Here is a 27,838-nt window from a genome sequence, read left to right as displayed (position 1 = left end):
TATCTGGGACTGAATCTTAGCTTACTACTCACTAGCTACCTGACCTTGGGCAGCTCAGCTAATCTTTCTGAGGCCCATTTTTCCCAACTATAAATTGATGATAATGATGAAGAGAATAATCTCCATTTTACAGGATTATGGTGAAAAGAAAAGCTACAGAATACACTGCCTGGCGTAGCACCAGAACTCAATAAATTATTCACTACATAGAAATAGCATTTCTTTTATAACACCATGCATGCATTCTCTCTCTTTCTTTCTCTCTCTCTCACTATCATTCTTCAGGCATCTGACAGTGGATAGAGGGTTCTCCACCATACCACAGTTGGTTCAACTAGGCCTTTCATTTCACCTTGGCCATTATGGCAGCCTCATTAAAAGTTTGCTCTGATGGCCCCATGGAAGTACTTTTCAAAGATCTTTTGAGAACAAGGTCAGTTATCAATTTTGGTTCTGAAGCGAAAAAGACTTCTATCCAGCTACAAAATAGTGTAAAAGTGAGCCACAAGAGCAAAGCCTGGGCATTATGAATTCAGCCCATTCCCAGTCCCATAAAAGTATTTTTCTTCAATTAACTATGCTCACCAACTCCATCAAAGGGTACTTACTAAGCAACAGATGCACCTTAATCATAACTCTTCAATCAGAGGAGTCATTTTTTTCACCTTAATTAAATTAAGCTGTTAGAAAAACCATGGAGGCAGTCGGTGATACAGTATCAAAGTAATGTTTAGGGATGAGAAAGAATTAGTAAAGAGACTGATGGAATTATTGACTTTATTCACTGCTGAAACCATTAAGAAAACTTTAATGCCACTATAATTAGACATATAAGCATCTTTAGAATAAATATCAGTAAAAGGAAAAAAAAAGATACAGATCCTATTTAACAAGCTAGATATAAACAGACCATTGTGAATGAATAAAATTTAACCATGTGTTTTAAAGACATTTGAAGGTAAAATTATATTCTTCTTGGTCAGACCAGGAAACCTATTATTTCAAAGGAGCACCATGTATAAGTGTGACATATTGCAAATATGAATCCACAAGGATTTTCCTGAGGAACAAGGTGGGTCTTACTTCAGATAGCATTTTTTATTCCTATGACTCCTCTCTAAAAGTTAAAGAAAATAACCAGTTTATGTAAGGGGAATTGCCTATCCTATATTTTCCTTTGAGGATTAAATAAGACAATGAATGAAGAGAACCACTGGCATCAACCATCTAGATTTTTTTTTTAAAATTCACAAATTTCTAAACAAAAAGATTTACTTATAAATTAATATTGGGTTAAACAGATACTTAGTTAATCACATGAATAGGGATCTCCTGATGAAATATCAGATTAGGGATGGGAACCATTTATATAAAAGCACAGTTAGGGGATCTCTTTGGAATCTTAGGTGTGCTATAGAACCCACATAAATGTACATATGCCAATACACCCAAAATTTCACATGGAATTTTAGGGTTTTCATTAGATCTTTAGAGGTTCAAGGATCACGGGTTGAGCATATCTGCTTTCAAAGTTGGGACCAACATTATTTAATACCTCTGTAACCACTGTTCAAAATTTGAGTGCAGAGTAAATCCTCTGTGACATTAAATTCTTAAGGAAACAATATACAAAACAATTGTATTCACAAGCATATCTCACACAGGCAGAAAGGAAAGTGATAAAGAATATGTGAGCAAATATGTATTATGACGTTCTCGTGATATCAGCAAAGCATTTACACATTATAAACAATGTCTTAAAAGGAATGGCCTCTGCATTTGTGAAGAGTAGTTTTGCCAATGAACTGCTGAGACCACCAAGAAAGGCTACTAGAGAGGAAAAAAGAAATCTGAAAATAAAAATATGCTCTCTTTGTACAAAACCTAACACAATGGCAAATTTAGGAAGGATGACAGTGCAAAAAAAGGTCTAGTAAAAGAATTAAAATGATCAAGACATGACCGCCTGGGTTACGGTTTTAAAAAAAATTAATCAATGATGGCTCCATATTGAGTTCTAGGGTAAATGAAGATATTTTGAGAAGCAGTCTTAACCTTATGGACTTGATGTTAAGGATAACATGCTTTCCTACATCATCTCTGAAGCAATGTTAGAAACATATTGAGTCAAGCAGGTTTGACACAAAACATAAGACTTTGAAAAATGCCAAATGCACACTAATATTTCAATTAAGAGCAAAGTGTATTAAAAAAAAAAAAAGGAATGCAATGTATAGCCAATACCCATGAGTTGATTCCATCTTCCGATTTAACGCCTGATAAATTAACAGCTAATAAATGACTAAGTTCTAACAGTAATTCAATTGTATTCCTAACTTTACTACCCATGAACAAAAATTAGTGATGCAGTTTAAATGTAACAATATTTACTATGACTTAATAACAGGCTTCTATAAATATAGTTATTCCTTAATTAAGAGACTGTGGAGTTCCAAAATACCTTTTCCAAAATTTGATTCTATCTTCCCATTTATGGTTAAGTGAGCTAAGGAGAATTCTTCATTGCTTTAAGTTATTGCCATCAGCCTAAATTTAAACTCACATTACAATCTCATTGAATATAAATTGTAATATATTACCTCAGCAAACTGAAATAATGGGGACTTCTGACGTAATTCAGGAGATTCCGAAACATCCTGCCTACAAGTGCCAGAGGATATCTGAAATGAAGAAAGATGGTATGAGGCACACGGATAGTTTCTGGAAGACAACAGATGACACATGCCACATCAAACATTCCTTTTTCTTTTTTCTTTTTTAAGTTTTATTTATTGATGAGAGACACAAGAAAAAGGCAGAGACATAGGCAGAGAGAGAAGCAGGCTCCCTGCAGGAAGCCTGATGCAGGACTCGATCCCAGGACTCTGGGATCACAACCTGAGCCAAAGGCAGATGCTCAACCACTGAGCCACCCAGGTGTCCCTCAAACATTCCTATTTGAGGAGAGAACGGTTTTCATTTCCTTACTTGAGGCAAACTATGACAAAAGAGTAGTTATAGTTCACAAAGTTACACAAAGTGTCATCCAACAGTTAAATTATTGAATAAAAAGCAGGAGATGGACAAAACAATGCATTTTACAAAAGTTAAGATCAATTGAAGAGAAATTTCTACAATGATGCCCATCTGATCTTTTGGCTTTCTACCACTTTCAAAATATAGCTACTTCTTTCATTTCTGTTTCCCCAGTATTTTATATTATTCAACTACATGAAAACACAAATGGGATCTGATAATATAAACCTTTGGGAAAACAAAACTAAAGTCAAATTCTTGTTTTTTTTAGGTATTCATGTGTTTATACACAAATCCTAATCATAGAAAAGTCAGTATTTACCTAAGAATAATTTCTTTTATAACATGTTTTCTTTTGCACTATTCACTATGTTGGTAAACATTTAATGCTCTACAATCTTCATTTGAGATCTTCATTATTAACAATAGTTATAGAAATACCACTGGATTAAAAGAAATTCTTGCTATTAATTAATCAAGTACTCTTGTCAGGACACACACTTCCTTTTCTTATCTCATTGCTAAAACCGACCTCTATCTGCATTTGGGTGACATAATCACTTAGGCAGCCAACTATAATTCAAAAGTCGTGAGAGTCACAGAATATTGAGAGGATATTGTCATTCCTCTGATCTGACCCTTCTACAGATGAAGGAACTTAAATGACACCTCCCCTCCCTAACTAACATCCAATAGTCCCCTTATTCTTATTTATCACCACGAGACATAAACATTTGTTTCTTGTCTGTCTTCTTCCAGTAGCTCTGTTTAATAAAAAGGGCTCAACACTGCCTGCTCACAATGTCAACGAGCATTTTTTAAATAAACTAAAATAAAGTTGACATGTCTTCTAAATCCTCTCCCCCTTTTCTAAATGACAAGGTTAGAAAGTCTGAAGGAAAAAGTTATCTTTTACTATAGAGGAAAAACAAGTTAAAAATAGTTCTGCTTTTTTTTTTTTTTAAAGATTTTATTTATTTATTCATGAGAGACATGGAGAGAGAGAGAGGCAGAGATACAGGCAGAGGGAGAAGCAGGAAAAGGGAGGAGCAGGCTCCCTGCAGAGGGAGCCTGATGCAGGACTCGATCCCAGGACATCAGGGTCACGCCCTGGGTCGAAAGCAGACACTCAACCATTGAGCCACCCAGGTGTCTCTAAAAATAGTTTTAAATAACATGTTTCTGACAATAAAATTGTCCAAGTTCACTGTTGCAAATCTGGAAAAAATATAAAAACCAAAATACAGAAGAAAGTCATCTATGATGCTATCTGTAAGAGATAAGCACTGCTAATATTTATATATATATTATTCTCCCAGTTGTGTAAGATAATTTTTCATCAAAAATGAGACACTGTACCATAGTTAAAGAATGTTTATTAAAAACAATACATGATTTTTCCTGTCTTATTAAAACCTTTCCAATGTAATTTTAATAGTTGCATATGATTATGTTAGGTGGTTGAAGCCTATGGAAACAGCTGACAGTCACCTAGATTTTATTCCTAAAATAGAGCTTCTCACTGAACCCCTTTGTTAGATAGTGAAGATGTGTTTCTCTAACACTCATGGGTCAATGGGCAGGAACCAGCATTTGAAATCTTAATTGTCACCTTTGTATTTGAAAGAGTAATGGCCACCTTCTTCCAGTGACAACCTGTCACCTGTTTGTTATGTCAAATGGACCAATGGTGTTTTTATTTGCTTCCCAAGAATTTGAAGCCAAGGAGACACAAAATGCACTGAAGAGAAGGCCAATGAATTCTGAAATTACTAGCCACAAAGAAGTCCTTCACTGAAGGAATACTTGAACAAAATATAGCTTAAGAATGATGAAGAAAAATCAATACTGTTCTTGGTTTATAAAGAAAACCTTTAAAAAAAAAAAAAGAAAACCTTTATGTTTAGCTCCTAGATATCTTGGTAAATAATCAAAATTTTATTCAAAATCAGGCCTAGGATTAAATTAATATTATAAAATGTCTTAAAATTCAGTAACACAGGTTATACATGCAACATAATCTATAAAAGATAGCTGGAATCAAATATATTTGGGGTAGCTACACTGCATGAAGTCTATATATTCTTCATGAATATGGTATTTCATGATAGGTATTTTATGATATATGAGAAAGTTACCATTTATAAGGCGATGAGTTACCCTAGGAGTTCATATGAATTATAAGAAGTCAACTTTTCTTCAAGTGCTGTTTATAGATTATTTGGCCATCACTACACATCACAAAGTTTTAAAAGTGAGACCCTCTGCAAATCATTAGAATGGATGGTCATAAATACAACTTTCTTTTTGAATAGCGAATTGAAATATAAGTAATTATTCAAGGCAACTGTAATCCTCCACATATTATGTTTTTTGGGCTGTGAAATCAACGAACTCCGTATATGCATGTTTGTGCTCACCACGCACCTAAAGCATGTACAATGAGTATCTGTTGACTGCCTTGATTCTGTGTATGTATGGATACAAAAACTCTCAATGACTTGACAAGGAATTACACAACAAAGACTAACCAATGTTAAAGTAGAAGTAACAGAATCAGGAAAGCTACGCATAGTACTCTATAAGATGTCTCTCAAAAATTGAATTATTCTTAACTTTAAAGTACTGTGGATTTAGCATATATTTTCAGTGGACTGTAAGGGAAACAGCACAAAATTAGGAGCCAGTAGAACTGGGTTCCTACTGAGCCATGTGGTTACCTGCATCTCTAGTCCATAGCAGAATTAGAAGCCACAAATCAGAAGGGGCCATGAATGAAGATATTAGAAAGAGGGTTGGAAAAGAAACAATACCAGCAGCAAAAGCAGGGAGAAGATAGAAAAACTGTAAAGAACAGAAGACACAAATGTCTTATAAACTACTGCAGTCCATCTAAAAGAAATTAGAGCAAAGAGTCTCAAAGTTTCTCCTGAAGGCTTCAGTTCACTGCAGTAATTAATATTTATAACTATGGTTCTAAGTTGTCAAGGTAAGGATAATTATAAAATATAGCTTTTATTAAAAGGCAGAAACGCATGTGATGCATGCTAGGCATATTTCCACCAAAATCTCAAGAGGTAAATATGGCACAATGACATGGAAAATGTATGTATACAGAATTCATTCTTGTGTGCTTGACAAATTAAGGCATCCAATGCAGAAATGTACATTTGTGCATATACTAATAAATATACACATTTGGTAAAAAAAAAAAAAAAAATCGGAGGTTATATTCACATAAAAGTTAAGAGTGTATTTTGTACAAAAGGCTCCTATTTAAGTACCAGTCAGAGGGTCCCAGATCTTATCACCTTGCTATTTGTATTTACAGTACTCCAAATTACTTATTACGTGGGGCATGCTTTCTATGGATAAATATCAATTCCTCAATCTCCATTCCTATGGCCGGCTTACTTTCTAAATACAGCAGAACACACAAGAGTCAAAAATATATCTCTTCATTAATTAAGAAGAAAGAAAAGATACCAAATAAGCAGAGGTTAAATAAAGGGAGGGGGGGAAAAAAAAAACCCAAAAGTTGTTCCCAGAGTCTCTGAAATAATCCATAAAGCCACTAGGTGTAGCTATCTGCCCAAGAAACAAACAGCTAGAGGGATTTTTTTTTTTTAAAGCAAAGTTTTGTTAACGTCTCTTAAATCTAATCTTCCCTTTGATTTAGCTATAATTCTCAGTAGCCAAGAATGAGGAATTATTAACATAATTAAGAATTACAACAAAGTAGTATCTTTTCCCACAAGCACACTTCACATTGTGCAAATGGAAGATACAGACATGTGATCCAGCCTCCTGATATAAAACAAGATCACACCAGTTCGACAGATGCACTAGAAGTGTTTTGGAAAGCTAGGTATTAGCAATAGCCTGTTCCTACCTCATAAGGTGCAGGGCTGCAGCCACACACAACTGGATTCTGATAAACATATAATCAACAAAAGGGGTAAAAGTGCATTGGTTCTATGTGAGCTATATATTTCAGCCCTTGCTATTTCAATCATATGTTGATACTCCTTCAACATAATATTCAATAAAAACCTACTATGTGCCAGCCATAAAGACTGCTCACTGCTTCTAAGCAGCTTACATTCCACTTGCATACATTTTGTGCCAGGGAATAAAATGATAAGCTAAGGGAATGTGTCTGGCCCTTATGTAGCTTGCAATCCAAAAAGAAAAAAAAAAGTAGCTTGCAATCCAAGTGCAGGGGACAGCTACACACGTTAAGATGTAAGCGCACACTGGCAAGGCACAGTGGCCATGCTAGGCCTATGAGGCGAGAGCAGCAGCTTTCACCCCTCCTGGGTGGGACAGGCGGAAGTTATTAAGACAGTAATGTCTGAGCTACACCTAGGAGAAAAACACCACACATGAGCAAATGAATGATGTGGCAACAGCAGGAGGAAAAATATGGAGACAGATGCCCTGTGTGTTTGAGAGATAAGGACTTTCTCAGTGTGGATGAAGAGAAGCTTGGGAGGGTAGTGGGAGATGAATGCAACAGAGAGAAATTTGAATTCTCGGTTATTGAAAATGAGGCTGAAGGCAATGGGGAGCCAGCCAAGGTTTTCACTCAGAGGAGCAGCGTGATGAGAGATAGGTAGTTAGATAATTCTGTCAGTGGAGTGCAGGATGACCTTGGCTGAGAATTGACTGGAGGCAGGGACCAATTAGAAGGTTAAAAAAATAAATAAATAAACCGGCTGAGACGAGGGGCCCCAATTAAATCAGAGATGGTATTTGCCAGGTCCTAGTAATTGCCTGGAAGGATGTCAGGGCTGAAGAAAAGGGGCTGGACAAGGCCAGGGTTTCTAAGGTTGGTTAAAGCCTTTCACTACAAGAGGGAATTTGACTAAGGAAGGCTTGAGGGGAGGGGTTGTCTTCTACGGGAGGAGAGAGTTTGGGAGGAGAGGATTCCATTTCAGAGTTCAAGTGTAAAGATCCCTTGTGAGGCCAAGGGCCAGTGAACTGATTCTCACTCTTGCTCAGCCTGACCCGGTCTTTCCTACAATTGGCAGTTTTGCCAAGTATCCTTCTATAACAGAGTACCTGAGTGATGATTTAATTTGCATTTAATATGAGATGTTAAATGAAGCTCTGAAATGGACTTGCACTTAAACACAGGTGAATTAAATGTAAGCATATTATATCCACATTAGTCCTTCAAAATGTTTTTAAGGATTAAAATAAAGCCACCCTTAATTAAACCTAAATTAGGTTGAAGAGAATCTGAATAGTGAAGCACAGCACTTGGCCAGCTGACACCAGGACAAAAGCACAGCTGAGAATAGAGTACTGGGCTACCCTTGGAGCTTAACCAAGTGACACGGCATAGACTCGCATGCTCCCCAAAATGAGAGTACATGTCACCTGGCTGAAAGGAACAGTGAGTCTGTGGTTCTTCTATTCAGGGCACCAGGGCTACCAGGGTGCTCCTGCATCACAAGTGAAGTTCTCCTGTCATTATAAGCCACGTGGCAAGGCACTACTAGTGTGGACACCCAGAATGGACTCCAGGTCACTTCTACAAGTACCTGCCACAGCAGCTGAGACAACTCACAGCGCCCTTCTGCCTCTGGTTCTTCACATGACAACATAGGTTACAAGGCCACTCTGCCTTCTTCACTGGGCAATGTGGAGACAGAACACAATAGTGTATAAAAACACAATCTCAGCAACAGCACAGCAGCACCACCACCCTTCTCGTTTACCCTCTTGTTCTCTACCCTCTTTCTATCCTAGCTCACTTGCAAGCCCACCTTCCCTGCCACCCCTTCCAAACCATCTCTGGGAGACTGGAGAGCCCATCACTATCTTGAGCAGTGTGGCCTGGGAACTCAGCAAGGAGAGATGCTTAGGAGTCAAGCTGGGTAAAAGCAGTGGATTCTCTGGGCCTTGAGGCCCACACTGCTGACAAGTGGATGAGGCTGGGCTGGATAACAGCTCTCGCCAAAATGGGTAGTGAACAGTGACTTCACCTAGAAAGAAAGCAAGCTCAAAAAGCCCATTTGCTATTTAATGTAAAATTTAAATATAATGTGTATCTCCTTATGAGGTATGTTTAGAAGTTATAAAACCGTGAGAAGGGAACAAAAGCTTTGATGGGATGGGGTAAGAGTTGGGCAGGAGTAGAATTCAATGGATATAAGCAGAGCAGAATAGACAAATTAGTAGACTAAGAAAGGCACATATCAAACGAGCTCAAATGTACCAAGAGGCAGGAAAATAATTTCCCCTAGTTCACTGATGTCAGAAATTATAATACATACACGTGAAAACTTCCAATTTTACCAAAATCGGTATGTTTTAAAAACACTTAAAACTCAGTGCTTAGGGACACCTGTGTGGCTCAGTGGTTGAACGTCTGTCTGCCTTTGGCTCAGGGCGTGATCCTGGGATCTGGGATCGAGTCCCATATCGGGCTCCTTGCAGGGAGCCTGCTTCTCCCTCTACCTGTGTCTCTGCCTCTCTGTGTCTCTCACGAATAAATAAATAAAATCTTTAAAACAACAACAACAACAAAAAACAAACTAAAAAACCCCTCAGTGTTTAAAATATGGATATAATCTTTCATTCATTTGACAAATATACTTGGTCCTTGAACAATACGAGGGTTGGGAGAGCCAACCTTAATAAAAAATCATCTGTAACTTTTGCCTCCACAAAACCTTAATTACTAATAGCCTACTGTTGCCTGAAGTCTTACTGATAATGTAAATCCTAACACTAGGACTTTCTCACTCTATGACCTTGGAGAGGCTATGTAACCTCTCTACTCTAGAGAGGTTATCCTCCTTTATGAAATGGGGATAAAAATGATAAATAATCATAAACCAACCTCAAAGGGCATATTGGAGGATGAAATGAGATAATCTGTGTAAGTGCTTGGCACAGAAAGCCAAATTTGATTCCTCTTACTGTGTTCAGCGCCCAGAAAGCACTCATGACATGCCCCAGTAAAGAACCAGCACAGGCAGCCACAGGAGAAGGGAGAAGTGGAGTTGAGGTCAGGTCGGTGGGGGCTGAACCACAAAGGCCCTTGGATACCGCATGGAGACTGAAGCTAGGCCTGGGTTCAAATCCCAGTTCTGCACTTGGAGCTACACAACTTTGAGCAGGTTATTTAGCCCTCCTCTGCTCCCACTTCCTCACTTAATGGTTTAACCTTTACTCATGAAGCAAGGAAGATTTAACTCATAATGTTGTTGTGAAGATCAAGAGTTACTCTTAGGTAATGCATTTAGGAACAGTACTGGGAATGAAATGTTTTCAAATTTCAGTCATATAGAAATATGAACCGTTTTACTTTTGAACAGGCAGATGGCGATCAACAAAATCAACAAAATCTCCTTTGAAGTCAGAAGTAAACTGTGAAGAATTTGTTAAGTACAAAACCCTGTACCTGGAATGCCTGGGTAGCTCAGTGGTTGGGCATCTTCCTCTGGCTCAGGGCATGATCCTAGGGTCCTGGGATCGAGTCCCACATTGGGCTCCCCACAGGGAGCCTGCTTCTCCCTCTGCCTGTGTCTCTGCCTCTCTCTCTCTCTGCCTCTCATGAATAAATTAATAAAAATTTTTAAAAAAATAAAAATAAAAAAACCCTGTACCTTATTACATCATCAGCTCCATGAAGGCAGAGACTTGTGTCTGGGTTTGTTCCCTGACACAACAGGGAACATAGTAAGCACTGGCACATAGTAAGCATTAGAGAAATACTTGTCATATGATTGAATGTGTGAAAAGATGGCACACTTCCTATACTGTTCAATTCTTACATATGACCTGTATGGTCCCTTAATAAAGGAGGTGTGCCACCATTTGCTAGCATCTTCTCCATTAACTTTCATGCTAACTCAGCTCTTCTGGTGAAGCCACTTCCTAAACAGTAATTTCTCCCAGGTTTTAAAAAGTTGTCTTCCTCCTGAGCACCTAGAGATAGAGAATAAATTACAACCGCAATTTCCAACAAGTTTTCAATGGACAAGGAGCTGTGTGTGTGTACATGCGTGCGTCCACAACCATGTGCTGCCAAGAATGCACACAATATCCTATAGGACTGATGCCTGATAAAATTTAAGCTGTCAAGTTAGGTATGAAATGCCTAGAATAACCTAGGGTAATAATACCAGGTACCTGCAGGAATGCTCTTCAGGAGAGTTGAAATTGCCTTACAGGTTTTAATTTCAATTATATTATATATATTATATATAATAAATATAATAAATTAATTTAATTACAGATTTTTTAAATCTTCACATATCTTGGGAGTTAAGAGGCAAGTGGGTATTATTATTAGCTCCATTTTACAGAATGGAAGGCAAAGAAAAAAGTGGCTTGACTGTAACACTACTGTCCTATTTATTGATTCCAACAAAAGAACAAAGCATTCTAAAATCACAGACCTAATACCTAATACACTTCCCACACACTTGAAAGCGTACCTTCCATCACAACTAAATAGATATTGATGCCTTCAAACCTTTTCATCAGCTTTGATTACTCTTTTAAATTTTCTATTACTGCCCAAACCATCTCTCCTCCTGTTCCAGTAAGGAGGACTTTCTGGTGCTGACTCAGTTCCCCTACTGAGTTTGGTCTTTTTCAATACTGATCCAAGCTGTTCTCTATATTATGTGTTTACTAACAGCCCCCTTCAGAAGCTTTTAATCTGGAATTTTATTACTTTAGATATTAGAAGATATTCAGATATATTATTTATTATTTACAACAAATATCTATGCCTTCTAGAGTTTTTTTTAAAGATTTTTTATTTACTTATTCATGAGAGACACAGAGACATAGGCAGAAAGAGAAGCAGGCTCCCTGTGGGATACCAGGACCCTGGGATCATGACCTGAGCCAAAGGCAGACACTCAACCACTGAGCCACCCAAGTGCTCCTAGAATTCTTTTTTAAAAACTACCACCTACATTAAAATTTCTACATTTAAAAATATAGATTTTTGAGGATTTTTTTCGATGTAATTAGGTTTCAGATTAATGAACAAAGGAAAATCTCCTTCCTTTAAAAATAATATTTCAGAATAAATCTATCATGGCATTTTAAAAAGCTGTTATGATTAGACTTTCTCTGTGGCAGAATTTTTGTAAAATGTCACTTTATTTGACTGGTCCTACCTAACAGTTATAAACAGACATCACAGTAATTGTTCCAAATGTCAGCAGTATGAATTTCTGTAACTCTCTCTTCTTATCTTATTACCTGGATAATTTTCTTAGGAAAATTTAAGTATGTATTTACTACATTTGTTTTATGTTCATCATCTGCCTGTATATAGGCCCCTAAAGTTCTATGATCATGTTTACATATTTGGAATGAGACAAGACTTTACATAGAAAAGAGGTGCTAGTGACGCCTGGGTGGCTGTGGTTGAGCATCTGCTTTTGGCTCAGGTCGTGATCCCAGGGTCCCGGGATCAAGTCCTGCGTTGGGCTCCCCACAAGGAGCCTGCTTCTCCTTCTGCCTATATCTCTGCCTCTCTATCTCTCTCTCTCTCTGTGTATGTCTCTCATGAAGAAGTAAAATATTTTTTAAAAAATTAAATAGGTGCTAAATGAAGTCTACTGATATGTATGGTATGAACTCTCAAAACGAACCATATTTAGACACAGTTTAATTTTGTATAATATTCACTGCTTTATTATTTCAGTATCTCAACATTAGTTTCAATAATGACCTAAATATACCTCTGAGATGAGAATGAGGAAGTAAGAAGAAAGAGCTATATTCGTAGAAATGGTCTGAAAGAACTACATGCTGGCAACTTCTTCCCTAGCATAGATCCCTTCTCCTACGTGGTTCCCTTCTTTAAATAATTTACCCTTATAAACTTCTTTAGCTTGAGAATTCTCCAAACAATTCCCCTTCCTCAGAAACAAAAAGCTGACCATTGTTTAAATTACTTGTGTCAAAAATCTGCTGTTCTTAAAAGGGAGAACTTCTCACTGAAACAAGCCCAAGAGGCAAACTTTAAGCAAAAGGATGGGGGTGGAGGCAGCAGTCTTTTCTTTGACCAACATTTTTATCTCTAAGTTCTACATATATTTATTTATTTACATGTGTTCCTGAAATTTAGAAGAAGGATAACAGGAATTAGGGAGAAAACATCATTATAATACAATATGTTGAAAAGATGATGCTGACTTTCACAATACAGTACATTCTTGGAAATCATGAGTCACACTGTGTTTAAAGGTCAAGTGTGCATTATTATTCCAACATTCACCTTTTGGAACATGCTTGCGATATTCTATACCTAAGTGAGAGTCGGTCTGACTGCTATTAGGCAGCCATGTGTCAGAGAGCAAAATGACTTCTGAGAATTCTATTGTGTTAGGAAGTAAAAACATGCTGAATAATAAGTACGCAAAGGTACAAAATGACATGTTTATTTTTCTCAGCCAAGGATTAGTACAATGTAAATAACTACCAGAACAACAGTTTACACAGTCTTTTGCTACGCTGAACTGAATGGAATCAAAATAATTATGTTAAATTGGATATATGGTCAACTGCTATGGATCACATAAGTAAACTATATATCATAATAGCCTTTGTGATATAAATATCTTACGCGGTATCTTCTATAATCACTATTTGATAGGAATCAACGGTATCCTGTATGGCATAGTCATAATTTAAAAAAAAATTATGAAAAAAATATACGTATCTGCAACAGAATTGAGCTGCTATTTGGCTGTAAATAGTGACTCTGCTTGGGACTGAAAAGTCTCAATTTCAAGTACCTGAGTGTGGTAAAATAACATGACCTGCAGGTTAATTTGTCTAGCGTCTGTTAAATGGGTCTGGAAAGGAGAGAAATTCCACAATGCAAACTATGCATGGTCAACTGTTGCTACCTGCCCATCAAAACCATACCTCAAAGTGTTTTGTAAAAGCTTCCCAGTAACTGCAAGAAAAGGAGAGATCATAAAACCAAGGTCATGAGGGCCTGGGTCCTTTTCATTTTCCATTTTAAAAAATAAAACCATTTTGGAATGCCATGTTTCAAAAACAGGAGTTTGGATTTCTCCAGGCAGCAGAGAGACTGACAGTAAAACTCTCACCTTCCCCTAGCATGCCTACATGAGAGCATCACAAAAGCAGGGTACGTTATGTGAATAGAGAAAATGAATCATAGGACCCATCCTACAGACCTATGACACAATCGTGGCAAATGCTAATCATCTGTACATTCCATTTCTTTTTCTTAGGTTCACAGAATCTCAAAAATCTGCACCCGCGACTTCTTCATTTACATTCTCTTGGGCTTATTTATACCACTTCTATTATACTCAAGGCACAAAACAAAGCACATATAGATCTTTAACCAAAAAATAGATACAGTTTGCTCATGAGCTTACACAGGGAAACTACAGAACTAAGAGTGTGAACGGAATACTCATGTCTGTGTTTTCGAGCCCCGGCGTGAGCAGCGTGGGCAGGAATGAAGACTGGCTTACCTCTGGTGTTCCAAGAGCATGTTCTCCAGCTAGAAGCAGCATGCTCAGGCCTCCCATCTGTGTAGGATCTAAAAGAGTCAAAAACAAAGAAATTATCAATTTATAAGCATGAAGTTCATGTAATCCATTCATAGTTGAAAAAGGATACTAACAAAGACTCTAACAGGAGCACGTATAGCTTTTTACAGGAAACTTTTAAAACTCTTCATATAGCAATAATCTGGCATATACGTGCTTAAGTACTTATACTTTTGTGAGCCTTTTAAATCTCCCTATTGTCCCACCATTCCAACACAACCCTTTCTTCAATACCACATCTACTTATAACAGGAATTATCTCCTCCTGTGATGATGCTTCTTGCCTTACTGAATACAGAGTTTCAGTGGATTTTTTAAAAAACATTTTAAAGATAAAAGATAAAACTTTTAAAAGAGTGCTAGGGGTCTGGATGGCTCAGTCAGTTAACCATTTGCCTTTGGATCAGATCCTGATCTCAGGTGTCCTGGAATTGAGCTCTGCTTCAGGCCACCTGCTCAGGTAGGGCAAGAAGCTCAGCTTCTCCCTCTGCCCCTTCACCCAGCTTGTGCTCGCTCTCAAATAAATAAATAAATAAAAGTTTTAAAACAAAACAAAAGAGTTCTTATGCTTCATGTCTCAGAAGTTGGAGATTGTTATTCTCAAATTATTATTTCTACCATGTAAAATTAGGATTGCTAAAAAGTATTGGGCTATATGAGAAACTAAGAGAACAGAGAGATATCTTATAAATGAGCCTTTCAAAATACAGTGGGCTTTGTTCAAATAGTTTTTCTCTAAAACTTTCAAAAACTAATTTAAATTAGACAATGATGTGTTTTTGATATTTTAAATCTTAGGGGTGGAGTCAGGTGCTTCCTCAAAATACTATTCAGATTTGAAATGAATCCTTTTTATATTAGTGAAGGCCTTTGTTTTCATTCCTTCAATAATCAACAAAAACAAAAAGACAAAATAAAAACAGCAAAGTGGTAGATCTACGACTCAGGGTTATGACTAAACAAGTATTAAAGAAAATAAGAAACCTATATCCTTTAAGGCTGTCTTAAAACAAATTAAATTGCAGATCTGCCTTGAAATAACATAATGAGGCAGTGCCTAGCTCAATGCCTATCCTCATGCATGTGGGTCCTACATAAATGCATTTGTATTTTTAGGAATCTCTCTTCAATTAAAAGTGAGAATCAGGCATACTGTTGCCTGAAGACACTGAGGTGTTTTTCTTTTTGTTTAAAGATAGGACTTTAAGCGTATCTTTGTACACAATCTGTTTTAACTCATGAATCCACATTGACCACATCTTATAGTCAAGTTTTTTAATAAACTGAAAAAAGAATCTGAAGTTGTTACAAAGAAAGAAAGAAAAGGTTATTAGAGGGAAAAACAGATTACCCAATGATCAAGTGGTCAAGAAATAGCTCAGTTTTGCAAAGCAGCCACATAGGAAGATGCCACATATGGAATACATGGGAACCCTGGCTGTTGTGATGAAGCAAGGCTATTTATTGTTGTTTTAAAAATTCCATCCTCAATTAAATGTTAAGTTTAAGAACTACTGTGTTTGTTAAAATAGACACTTAAATCTATTTAAAATTAAAATGAGGGGGAAATGAATTTAGCAGAAAGTAAATTTTAATTTGGTTCTTTGGGTAGCTAAATACTTTTGCAGCTGTCATTCTAAAGATCAGAAGGACTGGATGATAGCTTTCTATTAGAAATAAAAATGCATTAGTTCAAATTTTAAAGTAAAATAGGAACATGCTTACATGACAATTTATTTGTTATAGCAATGTGACTTTGCAAGTTTGCTCTGTAGATAGTAAAACATAGACCAAAAGGTTACCACCATCCTTTACATTAATTTATACTTACACAATGTTATCTAGAAACATCAAAAATATGCACATAGTATGCTTTGCTCTCTCTTTACCAAGAGGACCTGTACTAAATTAAATTCTACACAGCTCTCTCTTCTTGGAAATCATACAATTTTAGCTACTTAGGGATTATTCAAAATAGCAAAATGTCATGTTACAAAGACTACTGGAAAAAACAGAGATTATTGAGGAAAAACCTACACTGTCCTCTAAAGACCCTATAAGGATCCCCTAGATTCAAAAAGCTAAGCCCCCCATTTTAGTTAAAGGTAAATCCATTTGCTTTCATTGTGCTGCAAGAGACACAACTGGAAATTTCAGAACAATGTTATCCATTATATACTAGCTTAATAAAGACCTGACCATGGACTACTGACATCTGTCACAGAGCCTCACATAATGAGAGAAACTTAAAGTGTTTTCCTTCTTTGACTTTAAAGAACACTGTTTTTGTAAAGTTGACCTGTAAGTATCTTGGATGATGTCTAGGTCTTAAACTTTCGATTTGTAGGTACAAAAGGGAGATTAATAAACTGTTCAAAATGATGCTAAAACCAGGTATCTTTCATAGCTTTCAAAGCTTTCATAGCTTTATCTACAATTATTATCGGTTTGTGAAGAGCTACTGTATGAAAAACACCTACTGATATTTAGAACTGGGAGAAAAAGGCATAGAAAGAAGACAAATGATAATCGAAGGAATTTGGTTGGTAGCCAATCATCCATATACTCTTTTAGGGTCCTGATGATAAAACATTTTATTATAAAACACTTCATCTGATATAATTTGGGAAGTCCAGAGAGCTCACCAAGACAGCTCACAAGCAAGGTGAAACTAAAATGGTACAATGACATCTAAACAAGGACAGAGCTCTGTGTTTTGATTCTTCTGGGATATGCAGGGCATCATTTTGGGGGCTTACCTAGAATTATCCTACAGACACCTACACAGCAATAATCGGAAGACTGTTTCCTCAGAATGCTGCATTATGTTAGACTGCATTTCTTGGCATTTAATATGACAACACACTGAATAGCTGAGTTCGGTTTTTAACTTTTTGAGGATCCTCCATATTGTATTTCTTTAGTGGCTGACTAATTTACAATGAACAGTGCACAGGGCTCCCTTTTCTCCACATCCTCACCAGCACTTGGTATTGCAGGTCTTTCTGATGATGTTCAATCTAATAGGTGTGGGATACTATCACATTGTGATTTTAATTTGCATTTCCCTAATGACTAGTAATGTTGAGCATCTTTTTCCTGTACCTGGTTGGCATTTTGTACATCTTTGGAGATATGTCTATTCAGATCCTTTGCCCCCTTTTTACTTAAGTGTTTTTGTTTTTGTTTGACCACTGAGTTGTATGGGTTCCAGACAGATTTTGGATATGAACTTCTTCTCAGATATGTGGTAGAAAATATTTCTTCCATTTCTGTAGGGGGTCTTTTCACTCTGTTGATGCTTGCTTTTGTGGTACAGAAGCTCTGTAATGTAGTCCCACTTGCTCACTTGCTATTTTGTTGCTTATACATTAGGTGTCATATCCCAAACGGATCATTACCAAGACCTAGGTCAAGGAGTTTTATTCTGATGTTTTCTTCTAAGATTTTCATAGCCTCGGGTTTCACACTTAAGTCTTTAATCCACGTCAAGTTAACTTTTCATGGTTGCAGATAGGGTCCAGTGTCATTTCTTTACATAGGAGTATCCAATTACCCCAGTACCATTTACTGAAAAGATGATCTTTTTTTCCATTTAGTATTCTTGGCTCCCTTGTCAAATACTGGTTGATTGTGTATGATTGGGATTATTTATGGGCTCTTGATTCTGTTCCACTGGTCTGTTTTTAGGCCAGTGCCATATTGTCTTAATGAATATGGCATTATAGTATAGCTTGATATCAGAAAGTATGAGGTCACCTGCTTTCTTCTCTTTCTCAGGATTTCTTTGGCTAGTCAGGGTCTTCTGTGTTTCCATATAAATTTTAGGAGTGTTTTTTCTACTTCTGTAAAAAAATGGCATTGGAATCTTGAAAGGGACTGCATTCAATCTACAGACAGCTTTTGGTAGTACTGTTTTAACAATATTAATTCCTCCAACCCATGTACACAGAATACCTTTCAATTCATCTATGTTTTCTTTAATTACTTTCATCAGTGGCTTGTACTTTTCAAAGATCTTTTACCTCCTTAGTTAAATTTATTACTAAGTGTCTTACTAGTTTTGATGCTATTGTAAATGAGATCGATTTCTTTCTTTTACAGAAAATCTGCTGTTAGTGTATAGAAACGCTACTGTTTTTTTTAATATATTAATATTGTATCTTGTGACTTTACTGAATTCATTGATTAGATCCAATAGTTATTTGGTCAAGTCTGCAGAATTTTCCAAATATAGTCTTGTCATCTACAAACAATTTTACTTCTTCATTTTCAATTCTTATTTCTTTTACTTTTCTTTTTTTTTTCTTTTTTTTGCCTATTGCTCTAGCTAAGATTTATAGTATGATGCTGAATAAGAGTGGTGAGTGGAAAAGCTTAGAGGAAAAGCTTTCCACCTTTCACAACTGGGTATGATGTTAGCTATAGGCTTATTATATAGGGCTTTTTTATTTGAGAGAGAGAGAGAGAGAGAGAGAGAGAATGAGAAAAAGTGGGGGAGGGGGAAAGAGAGAGGGACCTCCCTACTGAGCAGGGAGCTGGACATGGGGCTCAACCCATGTCCTAAGCCAAAGTTAGAGGCTTAACCGACTGAGCCACCCAGGCACCCTGGCTTATACTTTTCTAGTAGTGTCTCTTTCTGGTTTTGATATCAGAATAATGTGGAGCTTATGAGTTTGGGGGTGTTCCCTCCTCTTTGATATTTTTGGAAGAATTTGAAAAGGACTAGTGTTAATTCTTCTTTAAATGTTTGGTAAAATTCACCAGTTAAGCCATTTCGTCTTGTGCTTTTCTTCACTGCAAAATTTTTGATTACTAAATTCAATCTCCTTACCCATAATTGGTCTAGTAAGATTTTCTATTTCTTACTGATTTGGTGTTGGTACATTGCACGTTTCTAAGAATTTCTCCATTTTTTCCTAGGTTGTCCAGTTTGTTGGTATATAGCCGTTCATAGCAGCCTCTTAGGATCCTTTGTATTTCTCTGGTATCAGTTGTAATGTCTCCTTTTTCATGTATAATTTCGTTGATTTGGGTCCTTTATCTTTTTTCGGGCATTAGTCTGGCTAAAGCTCTGTAAATTTTGTTTATTATCTCTTCAAAGAACCAACTCTTAGTTTGGTTAGCCTTTTCTCTTGTTTTTCTGTTCTCTATTTCATTTATTTCTGATTGAATCTTTATTTCCTTTCTTCTGCTAACTGAACTCTGTTCTTTTTGAATTCCTTAAGGCATAGAGTTAGGCTATGTCTGTGATCCTTCTTGCTTCTTAATATAGGCATTTGCTGCTATGAACTTCCCTCTTAGAACTGCTCTTGCTGCGCCCACAAATTCTGGTATATCAGGTTTCCATTTTCTTGTTTCAAGAAACATTTTATTTCCTCTTTCTTTTTTGATCCATTGGTTGTTCTATGAGCGCTGTTTAATTTTTACGTGGTTTTGAATTTTTCAATTTTCCTCTTATTTTTGATTTCTAGTTTCATGCCATTGTGGTCAGAAGATAATTGGTAATTAATTTTAATCTTCTTGAATTTGCTGAGACTTGTTTTGTGGTCTAGACATACGGTCTGTCCTAGAAAATGTTCCATGTGTGAGTGGAAACAACCTGTGAACATTGATGGAAGAATGGATAAAGAAGATGTGATATTGTGTGTATGTGTGTGTGTATGTGTGTGTAGTGACAGTGTATGTAGATACATATACACATACACAAAATGAGATGTTCTTCAACCATAAAAAATGAGGAAATCCTACCATTTGTGTCAAAATGGATGTACCCTGAAGGCATTATGCTAAGTGAAATAAATCAGAGAAAGACAAATGCTATATGATCTTACTTATATGTGGAGTCTTAAAAAAAGAAAAAAAAAGGAAGAAAGAAATAACAGAAAAAGAAATCAGACTTGTAATTATTAGAGGCAGAGAGATAGGAGGAGGAAGAATTGGAGGAAAGCTGGTCACAAATTCCTATTTCAGGATAAATAAATACTAGGGATGTAATGTACATCATGCCTATAGCTGACATAGCTGTATGACAAACAGAAAAGTTGTTAAGAGGGTTAATTCTAAGAATTCTCATCACAAGGAGAACATTTTTCCCTGTTTTTTCTTTTTATTGTATCTATATGAGGAGACAGATGTTAGCTCAATCTACTGTAATCATTTCACAATTTATGTAAATCAAACCATCAGTCTGTATGTCTTAAACTTATACAGCAATGTAGGTCAATTATTTCTCAATAAAACTGGATTAAAAAACAAAAGAAGTGTTACCACAATATTGCTTAACCTCTTTTCCCAGGGTCTTCATACTGCAAATAGTTCACTGCTCTCATTTTGAAGAAAATTTATTTATAACATATAATGAAACAGGAACCATTTAGCTCAATATCAACTTCATGGTTTCCACCCTGCTCAATTGCCCAGTTTCATCCTGAAAAATTTCTCTCTTGATTACTGCAGTGCAATAGCCAGGACGACAGAGCTCTTTGCAGAATGAATATAAGTACTTTATTTCACGGTAATAAATGCTTTAGCATTCCTTACCACCCAAAGAGTATTAAAGGTCCCAAAACAAATGGGACCATCTGGAAGTTTTAATTTGCCTAGCTCATACAGCAATGTGGGTAGGGGGATAGGATGGGAATTCCTTCTAAGAAACAGCTGTCAGATCCATCTCAGATGTGTGATGGAACTGTTCATATTCTTGCCCTAGATGTCTCAAATTCTCAGATGATCAATATAATTATAGCTTTTTAGTACCCACAATAACTAAGTTACTTACTGGGATAGCTTAATAGTATGTATGTGTAAACTACTTTGTTACATTATAAAATTCCCTGAGTTCTTAATTTCTACATTGCAGTCTGCCTTTCCATAATGTGTCAGAAATTCACATATATGTAATGACTCTACTACTTGGTCCACACTTCCTTTAAATATACAAACACATTCTTTTTTTTTTTTTTTTAAAGGATAGAAGTTTATTTTTTATTTTATTTTTTAAAAAGATTTTATTTATTTATTTATTTATTTATTTATTTATTTATTTATTTATTCATGAGAGAGACACAAAGAGAGGCAGAGATACAGGCAGAAGTAGAAGGAGATGCAGGCTCCATCCATGCAGGAAGCCTGATGTGGAACTCGATCCCGGGTCTCCAGGATCACGCCCTGGGCTGAAGGCAGATGCCCAACTGCTGGGCCACCCAGGCGTCCCATACAAACACATTCTATGTATGTTGTATTTCAGAGCTTTCAGATATGCTATATCTTTGCATTGCTTCACACTGGTTTAAATTTTTTTTTGTTTAAATTTTGTTTCTCGCTCTCTGTGTATATATAATTTATTAAAAATACTATCTAGATGTATTGCCTTCTCTTTAAAAAAGAATAGTTAGAAACAGTGTCTGAACTCACCAGCCATTCCAAAGTTTAGCTGAGGCATTTCTTCAGTCTTTGCTTTCTTGGGGCTTGGTAAATCTCTTGAAGAGTCAGATGGGAAAGCCCATAGTTTCTTTCGTGGATTGACAGTGGGTGTTGGGGATTTCACAGGCTTATTTGTGGTAGGACACCATTTGTAGCCAGGATTTGCTTTCATAAATGCATCTTTATACTGTAAATAAAGAATAGATAATAGATTTTAATATACAGACTGAAAAAGTTCTAATAGCCTTCATATGTCACCTCCCCCATACCATTAAATAACGAATGAAACAATACATTCGGTAACTTTTGTGGCTTTCTTTTTTTTTTTTTTTAAGATTTATTTATTTATTCATTCATGATAGACAGAGAGAGAGAGAGAGAGAGAGAGAGGCAGAGACACAGGCAGAGGGAGAAGCAGGCTCCATGCTGGGAGCCCGATGTGGAACTCAATCCCGGGACTCCAGGATCGCGCCCTGGGCCAAAGGCAGGCGCTAAACCGCTGAGCCACTCAGGGATCCCTGTGGCTTTCTTTATAGAAGAATGATAATCTCAGCCCAGGGTTTTAGCAATAGGACATGGATTTAACTAGAAAGTTCATTTGTGGAAGAGGGATACAGATGCAATATATTTGTCTTTTGACCCACACCTTTTTTTAAGTATCCAAAAGATATCTTACTATGGTAGAGCCAGAGTTATTTGTAAGGGAAGGAGCAAGGCTTTGAAGGCAGAAACATCAGAGTTCAAACCCTATCACCTCCACTTACAGCTAGAGTAAGTAACCAAAGATGGAGAATGTAACCTCTCTGGGCTTAACCTTTAGCTCCATAAACTAGGAACAATAACACCAATACACAGGGTTATTATAAATAAACCATGTGCATCGTTTGGCACCCAGTTCAAAGTGGGTATCAGGTACACATTACAAACTATGAGTTAATACCAGAGCCAGATTCTGTTCACTACTTAATTTCGTAAGTATGCCAAAAATTAAATCCATGCTTTGATGTACTGGTAAGGGAAATACAGGCAAACTTAACAGAGCAAAGTAACCAGTTTTGGGATAAACAAGCTAAGATCAAGATTGGTGCGAAGGGGAATGAGGTAGGAAAAGCTGATGTTTAACTTTTCAGTTAGCTGAGGATTTTTTGGTTTCCCAGTATATATAGATGCTATATTTTCATTACACTACTAGTCTATTAGTGGCAAAAACAATGAAATATCTAAATTAAAAATTCTTTATTGCTAAAAATTGCTAAACATCATTTGAGCTTGCAGCAAGCTATAATCGCTGACCACAGGTCACCATAACAAATATAATAATGAAAAAGCTATAAATATTGCAAGAATTACCAAAAGGTGACATAGAGACAGAAAGCAAACAGATGCTGTTGGAAAAAGGTACCGATAGACTTGCTTGACATAGTGTTGCCACAAACCTTCAATTTGTAAAAAGCTAAGTATCTGTGAAGCACCAACATCCCAGGATTTTGTAATAAGCACCTAGGACTTCAAATGTGAACATGCTGAAAGGTGTGATATGTGATGTTGCAATTAACCCATCACAATCTTTATGTCTTTATACTTGGAGGTTTCAGCCTTCACTGACAATATCCTCCTTTCCCTCTATTTCTGTGACTTCTAGAACTCTTTCTGCCATCTCTGTTGCTTCTTTCCCCTTTTGTGACAATAAAACTAAATAATATTTATTGCTATTCATTATACATTGCGAAAAGTTGTATCACCTAATAAAAATGTTTTTTTTCCCAGCTGCTAGAAACTTTATTAAATCAATACAACTGTTTCAATCCCATAAGCTTGCCCTTTAAAATGGTCATTCCATGTGTAAAGTAAACTAATTTAGTATACACTCCAAGTAGCTTTTTATTTAATCCAACAGGAAAAAAAAAAAAAAAAAAGACTCTTTTATCCTTGGTATAAGAAAGTGTATATAATCCAAATAAACATTTCCATTTTTTTACTTTAAATCATGTAAATGAAAACTCTATTATAAATAAGTGTTAATAATCAATATTTTAGAATTATCCCCAGATTACCTTAACTCAAGTTTTCAGAATCTTTTTTTTTTTAAACCTAAAAGCTGTGTATCTGTATGCTGATACATGGGTACACGCAGAAGGAAGGTCAGTACAAAATAAGGAAAAAATACTGTTCCACTTTTCTTACACAAATAATTAAAATAGGGATGCAAGGCCAGAGCCAAACTAGAATTCACCATCATATAGCAGAATAAATTTGGAGGTATCAGATGTGATACAAGAGACATCCTACTCCATTCCATTCACCTGCATGGGGGATTTACATATTAAGCTGAAGCAGACAAATAGCCTTGCCTCCTGTCTGAAGGTGGAAAGTGACAAATGGTAGGGTGAGCTGAAAATGGAAGTAGCAGACACATGCATCATTATTGTGTCCCAGGAAAAGGCACATGGGTTGGTTTGTCAGATGAACAGTCATCTGGACAAAGGTCACCACTCTACATAAAATGACAAAAGACTTTCAAACAAATTAATTAACACATTTGTCATGAGAAATTAAAAAAAAAATTATAGTTTTTGAAGAAGCAAGTCCCCGTTGTAAAAGATGCTGGACTAGATGACAGACACCGTCAAGAGCATGAATTAAAGTCTCTACCTTCAAACTGCTTACGATCCACAATTAGTCACACACTTTGGTGTTTTGTTTTGTTTTTTAATGTGTGGTTCAGAAGCCTTTCCCTGGTTTCAGGCATGAAAAATGGTTTTGCAAAGGATCTGTAAAAGGGGAAGCTCCCTTTAGGTTGAAGAATAGAAGGCGAGAGAAAGTGCTAGAGGATGTGGGGGTTTTTTGGAAAGTGGTAACTGAGAATTCACTAGGAGGGACAATACTCTGTAACACCATATTAATCTCGAAGATCCTTAAACTTGATGTAAATGAGCTAACATTCATTAGCTCAATCAGAAGTATATTGAGCAAGAGCAGTAAGAACGTGGGAGATAGAGCAAAGAACAACATGTAGTCCTTGTCCTTCAGGAATTTAAAGCTTACACGGAGATGTCATAAATTCATGTAAAGACACACTTGAACACAAAGTGAAGGCAGAGGCAGAAAGAGCCTCGGGGTATGAGGATGTCTCTCTGTCCTTGGAACTGGGCACCTCATCAATCACTTGCTCTGATTCAACTATAACAAACAACATAGAGGCTTCATCATTTGTTGTGATGAGGTTATTAGGAAAGGGATTACAGAGAAGGCTGAGTAAGGAAGAAATGAAGGAAGACTGTATATATAGTATGAAGCAAACAGCTGAGTGAAACTGTTAGCATTCTTGTCAACTATGTGGGCACAAATCCATCATTACAGGATTTAAAGGGCCAAAGAGATAGGCCCCATCCATCTGGATCTCCAGGGCAGGGCTCTTCATGCTAGGGGTGAGAAGGGAAACTGTTTCATCCGTAACATCAATCATAGGCCTATTGGTCCAATTTTGTAGATAATTAAACTCTTGCTAAAATACTGATTTTCAAAAATCTCCCATGAAAATTTAAGTTCACCTCATGGCTTCCATTTTTTTTTCCTTCAAATTTCCAACTATCAGATAACTAAGTGCATCTACTTTTCAGACAGTTTGTTATTTATACAAGGTGCTCAGCCATTGCTAGCTCCCTCCTCCCTGATCCCAACCACCACCACATTTTATTAGCAGTAATAGTGAGTCACTGTTATTCAATAATGGTTTAAATGCACACCTTCTGTCACAGTATTTTGCTTACTTCATATATGATAATGACATTATTATGTATCAAAAAAACAATACTCTATTTGTGTTAATCTTGGGTCTTAACATTAAATACCTTTGTGGATCATTTATAAGAATGGAAATTTGACCTTAAAAAGCACCTTAAAATTAATAAAAAAAAAAAAAAATACACTAACAGTTCTCCAATTACTTGTTTTTAATGAGGAGGGGGTGCCATCTAAAATTCAGTTGTATTTCTAGCTATTACTAGTCTAGATTTTCTCAACACAGTGAAAAAGAAATTGGCAACCCTGGTGAGAGTAAGGTAGAATCCTAGAAATGTCTATACCAATAAAGATAGCTGATTCAGGTGCAAATATATGAAATATCACCATGATTTAAAAAACACAACCTGCCAGAACCATGGAGGAGAAATTATACAAAATTTGTATACAAAAAATTATCTGATTTTTAAAAAATAGGTATAACACATTTTTAATTTTGTAACTCTGGAGGGGTGTAAGTCGCCCTTAGCATAATAAATTTTGAGACAGCTGTACCTCTTCACATCAGAAACAGAAATCACATTATACAAGGGTGGAAAAGGAGAGGGGACACTTGAGAAGTGGCACTAATCTGTACTTTCTTAGTTCTAGGAGCTTTAACTCTAAAATTGTTCATTTAGATAATAAAACCTGATAGCTATCTGATAACCATCTGATTTGAATTATTTTTACTAGATATTTTTAATAAGAAAAAAATGAGACTGTATTATGTGACAGAACATGGAATTAAGTTTCTGGTTTTGACAGACAAAAATATTTTAAGTTATACAATAACCTCCATGACTTTCATGATAAAGCCACTCCAATAAAAATTATATACTTCAAAAAGTGACTTGAATAAGTGGCCAGGAAACTGGTTCTACTACAGAAAAGTTATGAAGGAAAAACTGACTTGGCTATAGATAAGGTCACCTAAATTGGTTGGAAGGATTATCATGGCAACAGTAGTTCATTTTCATATATAATTTTTTTCATATGTAAATTTTTTAAAAGGATAATTTTACTCCCCAATTTAGGTAAATCAGGAGAAAAAGTCAGTTTAATTAGCATTAAGGGAAAAAGAATCAAAATTTCAGAATTTCTTTTAAAATGTAATTTTGTTACTTTGTGAAAAGTACACAGGGATCTGGGAAAGAAAACATTATCTACATTTCACAGATTAATACATAAAAAGTATTAATAAATTCATATTAACTTCAATTATAAAATGTCACATTATCTTTTAATAAAATGTGTTTGCTAAGGTTTAGTACTTTTCTTAAACATTTCATACTTTCTCCTTACAAAATAATTTACAGTAGGAATTTGTAATTTTTCAAACAGTGTAAAAATTATTTATTTACATCCCTTGAATCATCACCAATTCCAAAGTAATCAAGATTTACTACGGTAACATCTTACAGGATATTGGATATTAGGTCCCTCAGTCAACCTAAAAATTAGTATCTGAAACCAATACCAAAATGAATTTTAAGAGATTCAGCTTAAGTTCTCAATATAGTACTTGCTGTGGAATCTATTCTTCATCACTAGCGATGGCTTCCTTATAAAGTGTTTATAATTTTTTGATTTGAATATTTAAATGTTAGTGTTTACTAACTAAAAGAACTAGTATTTCTGAAATCAATTAGTTAGCTCACTCAACTGAACATCTACCTCGTTAGAGGTTATCAATCACATTGGATGGACGTGCAAAGTAGGGCAAACGACACAACTAGTTTTGGTGATTTTGTGTTGCAGTTCTGCATTTTACTAGCCCTTCATTGTGTTAACAGGTCCTCATAAATACAGTAAATAATCAGTTGGTAGCAAAGTATCAAATATATACTTAAGTTTGCTTATCAGGAAAGTGACAAAACTACCACTGGTAGAGTGTTTTAAGCTTTACAGAATGCTTGTACGTACACTGCTTATTTGCATTTTACTCAACCCTAGGGGAGGGCAGGCATCTTTACTGACATTTTACAGAGGTGGGAACCGAGAAAGGTCTGAGAGGGGAG

General features: G+C 36.1%; 1 protein-coding gene across 11 annotated transcripts in view; it reads right to left on the bottom strand.

Moving 5' to 3' along the window:
• The window catches only part of BBX (BBX high mobility group box domain containing), a 267,943-nt gene that overhangs the window by 60,459 nt on the left and 179,646 nt on the right, over window positions 1–27,838 (bottom strand). For all 11 annotated transcript variants that reach the window (XM_025990005.2, XM_025990009.2, XM_025990010.2 and 8 more), the window contains 3 exons: window positions 22,029–22,224; window positions 14,535–14,602; window positions 2,601–2,681 (listed from right to left, as the gene is read on the bottom strand). In XM_025990005.2, the coding sequence (XP_025845790.1) occupies window positions 2,601–2,681; window positions 14,535–14,602; window positions 22,029–22,224 (345 nt within the window). The remainder of the gene's footprint in view (window positions 1–2,600; window positions 2,682–14,534; window positions 14,603–22,028; window positions 22,225–27,838) is intronic.

The sequence above is a fragment of the Vulpes vulpes genome, chromosome 1 (genome assembly GCF_048418805.1).
Source record: "Vulpes vulpes isolate BD-2025 chromosome 1, VulVul3, whole genome shotgun sequence".
Lineage (NCBI taxonomy): Eukaryota > Metazoa > Chordata > Mammalia > Carnivora > Canidae > Vulpes > Vulpes vulpes.
Note: the sequence above shows the minus strand (reverse complement) of the source record. Positions and strands in the feature narration are given on the sequence as shown.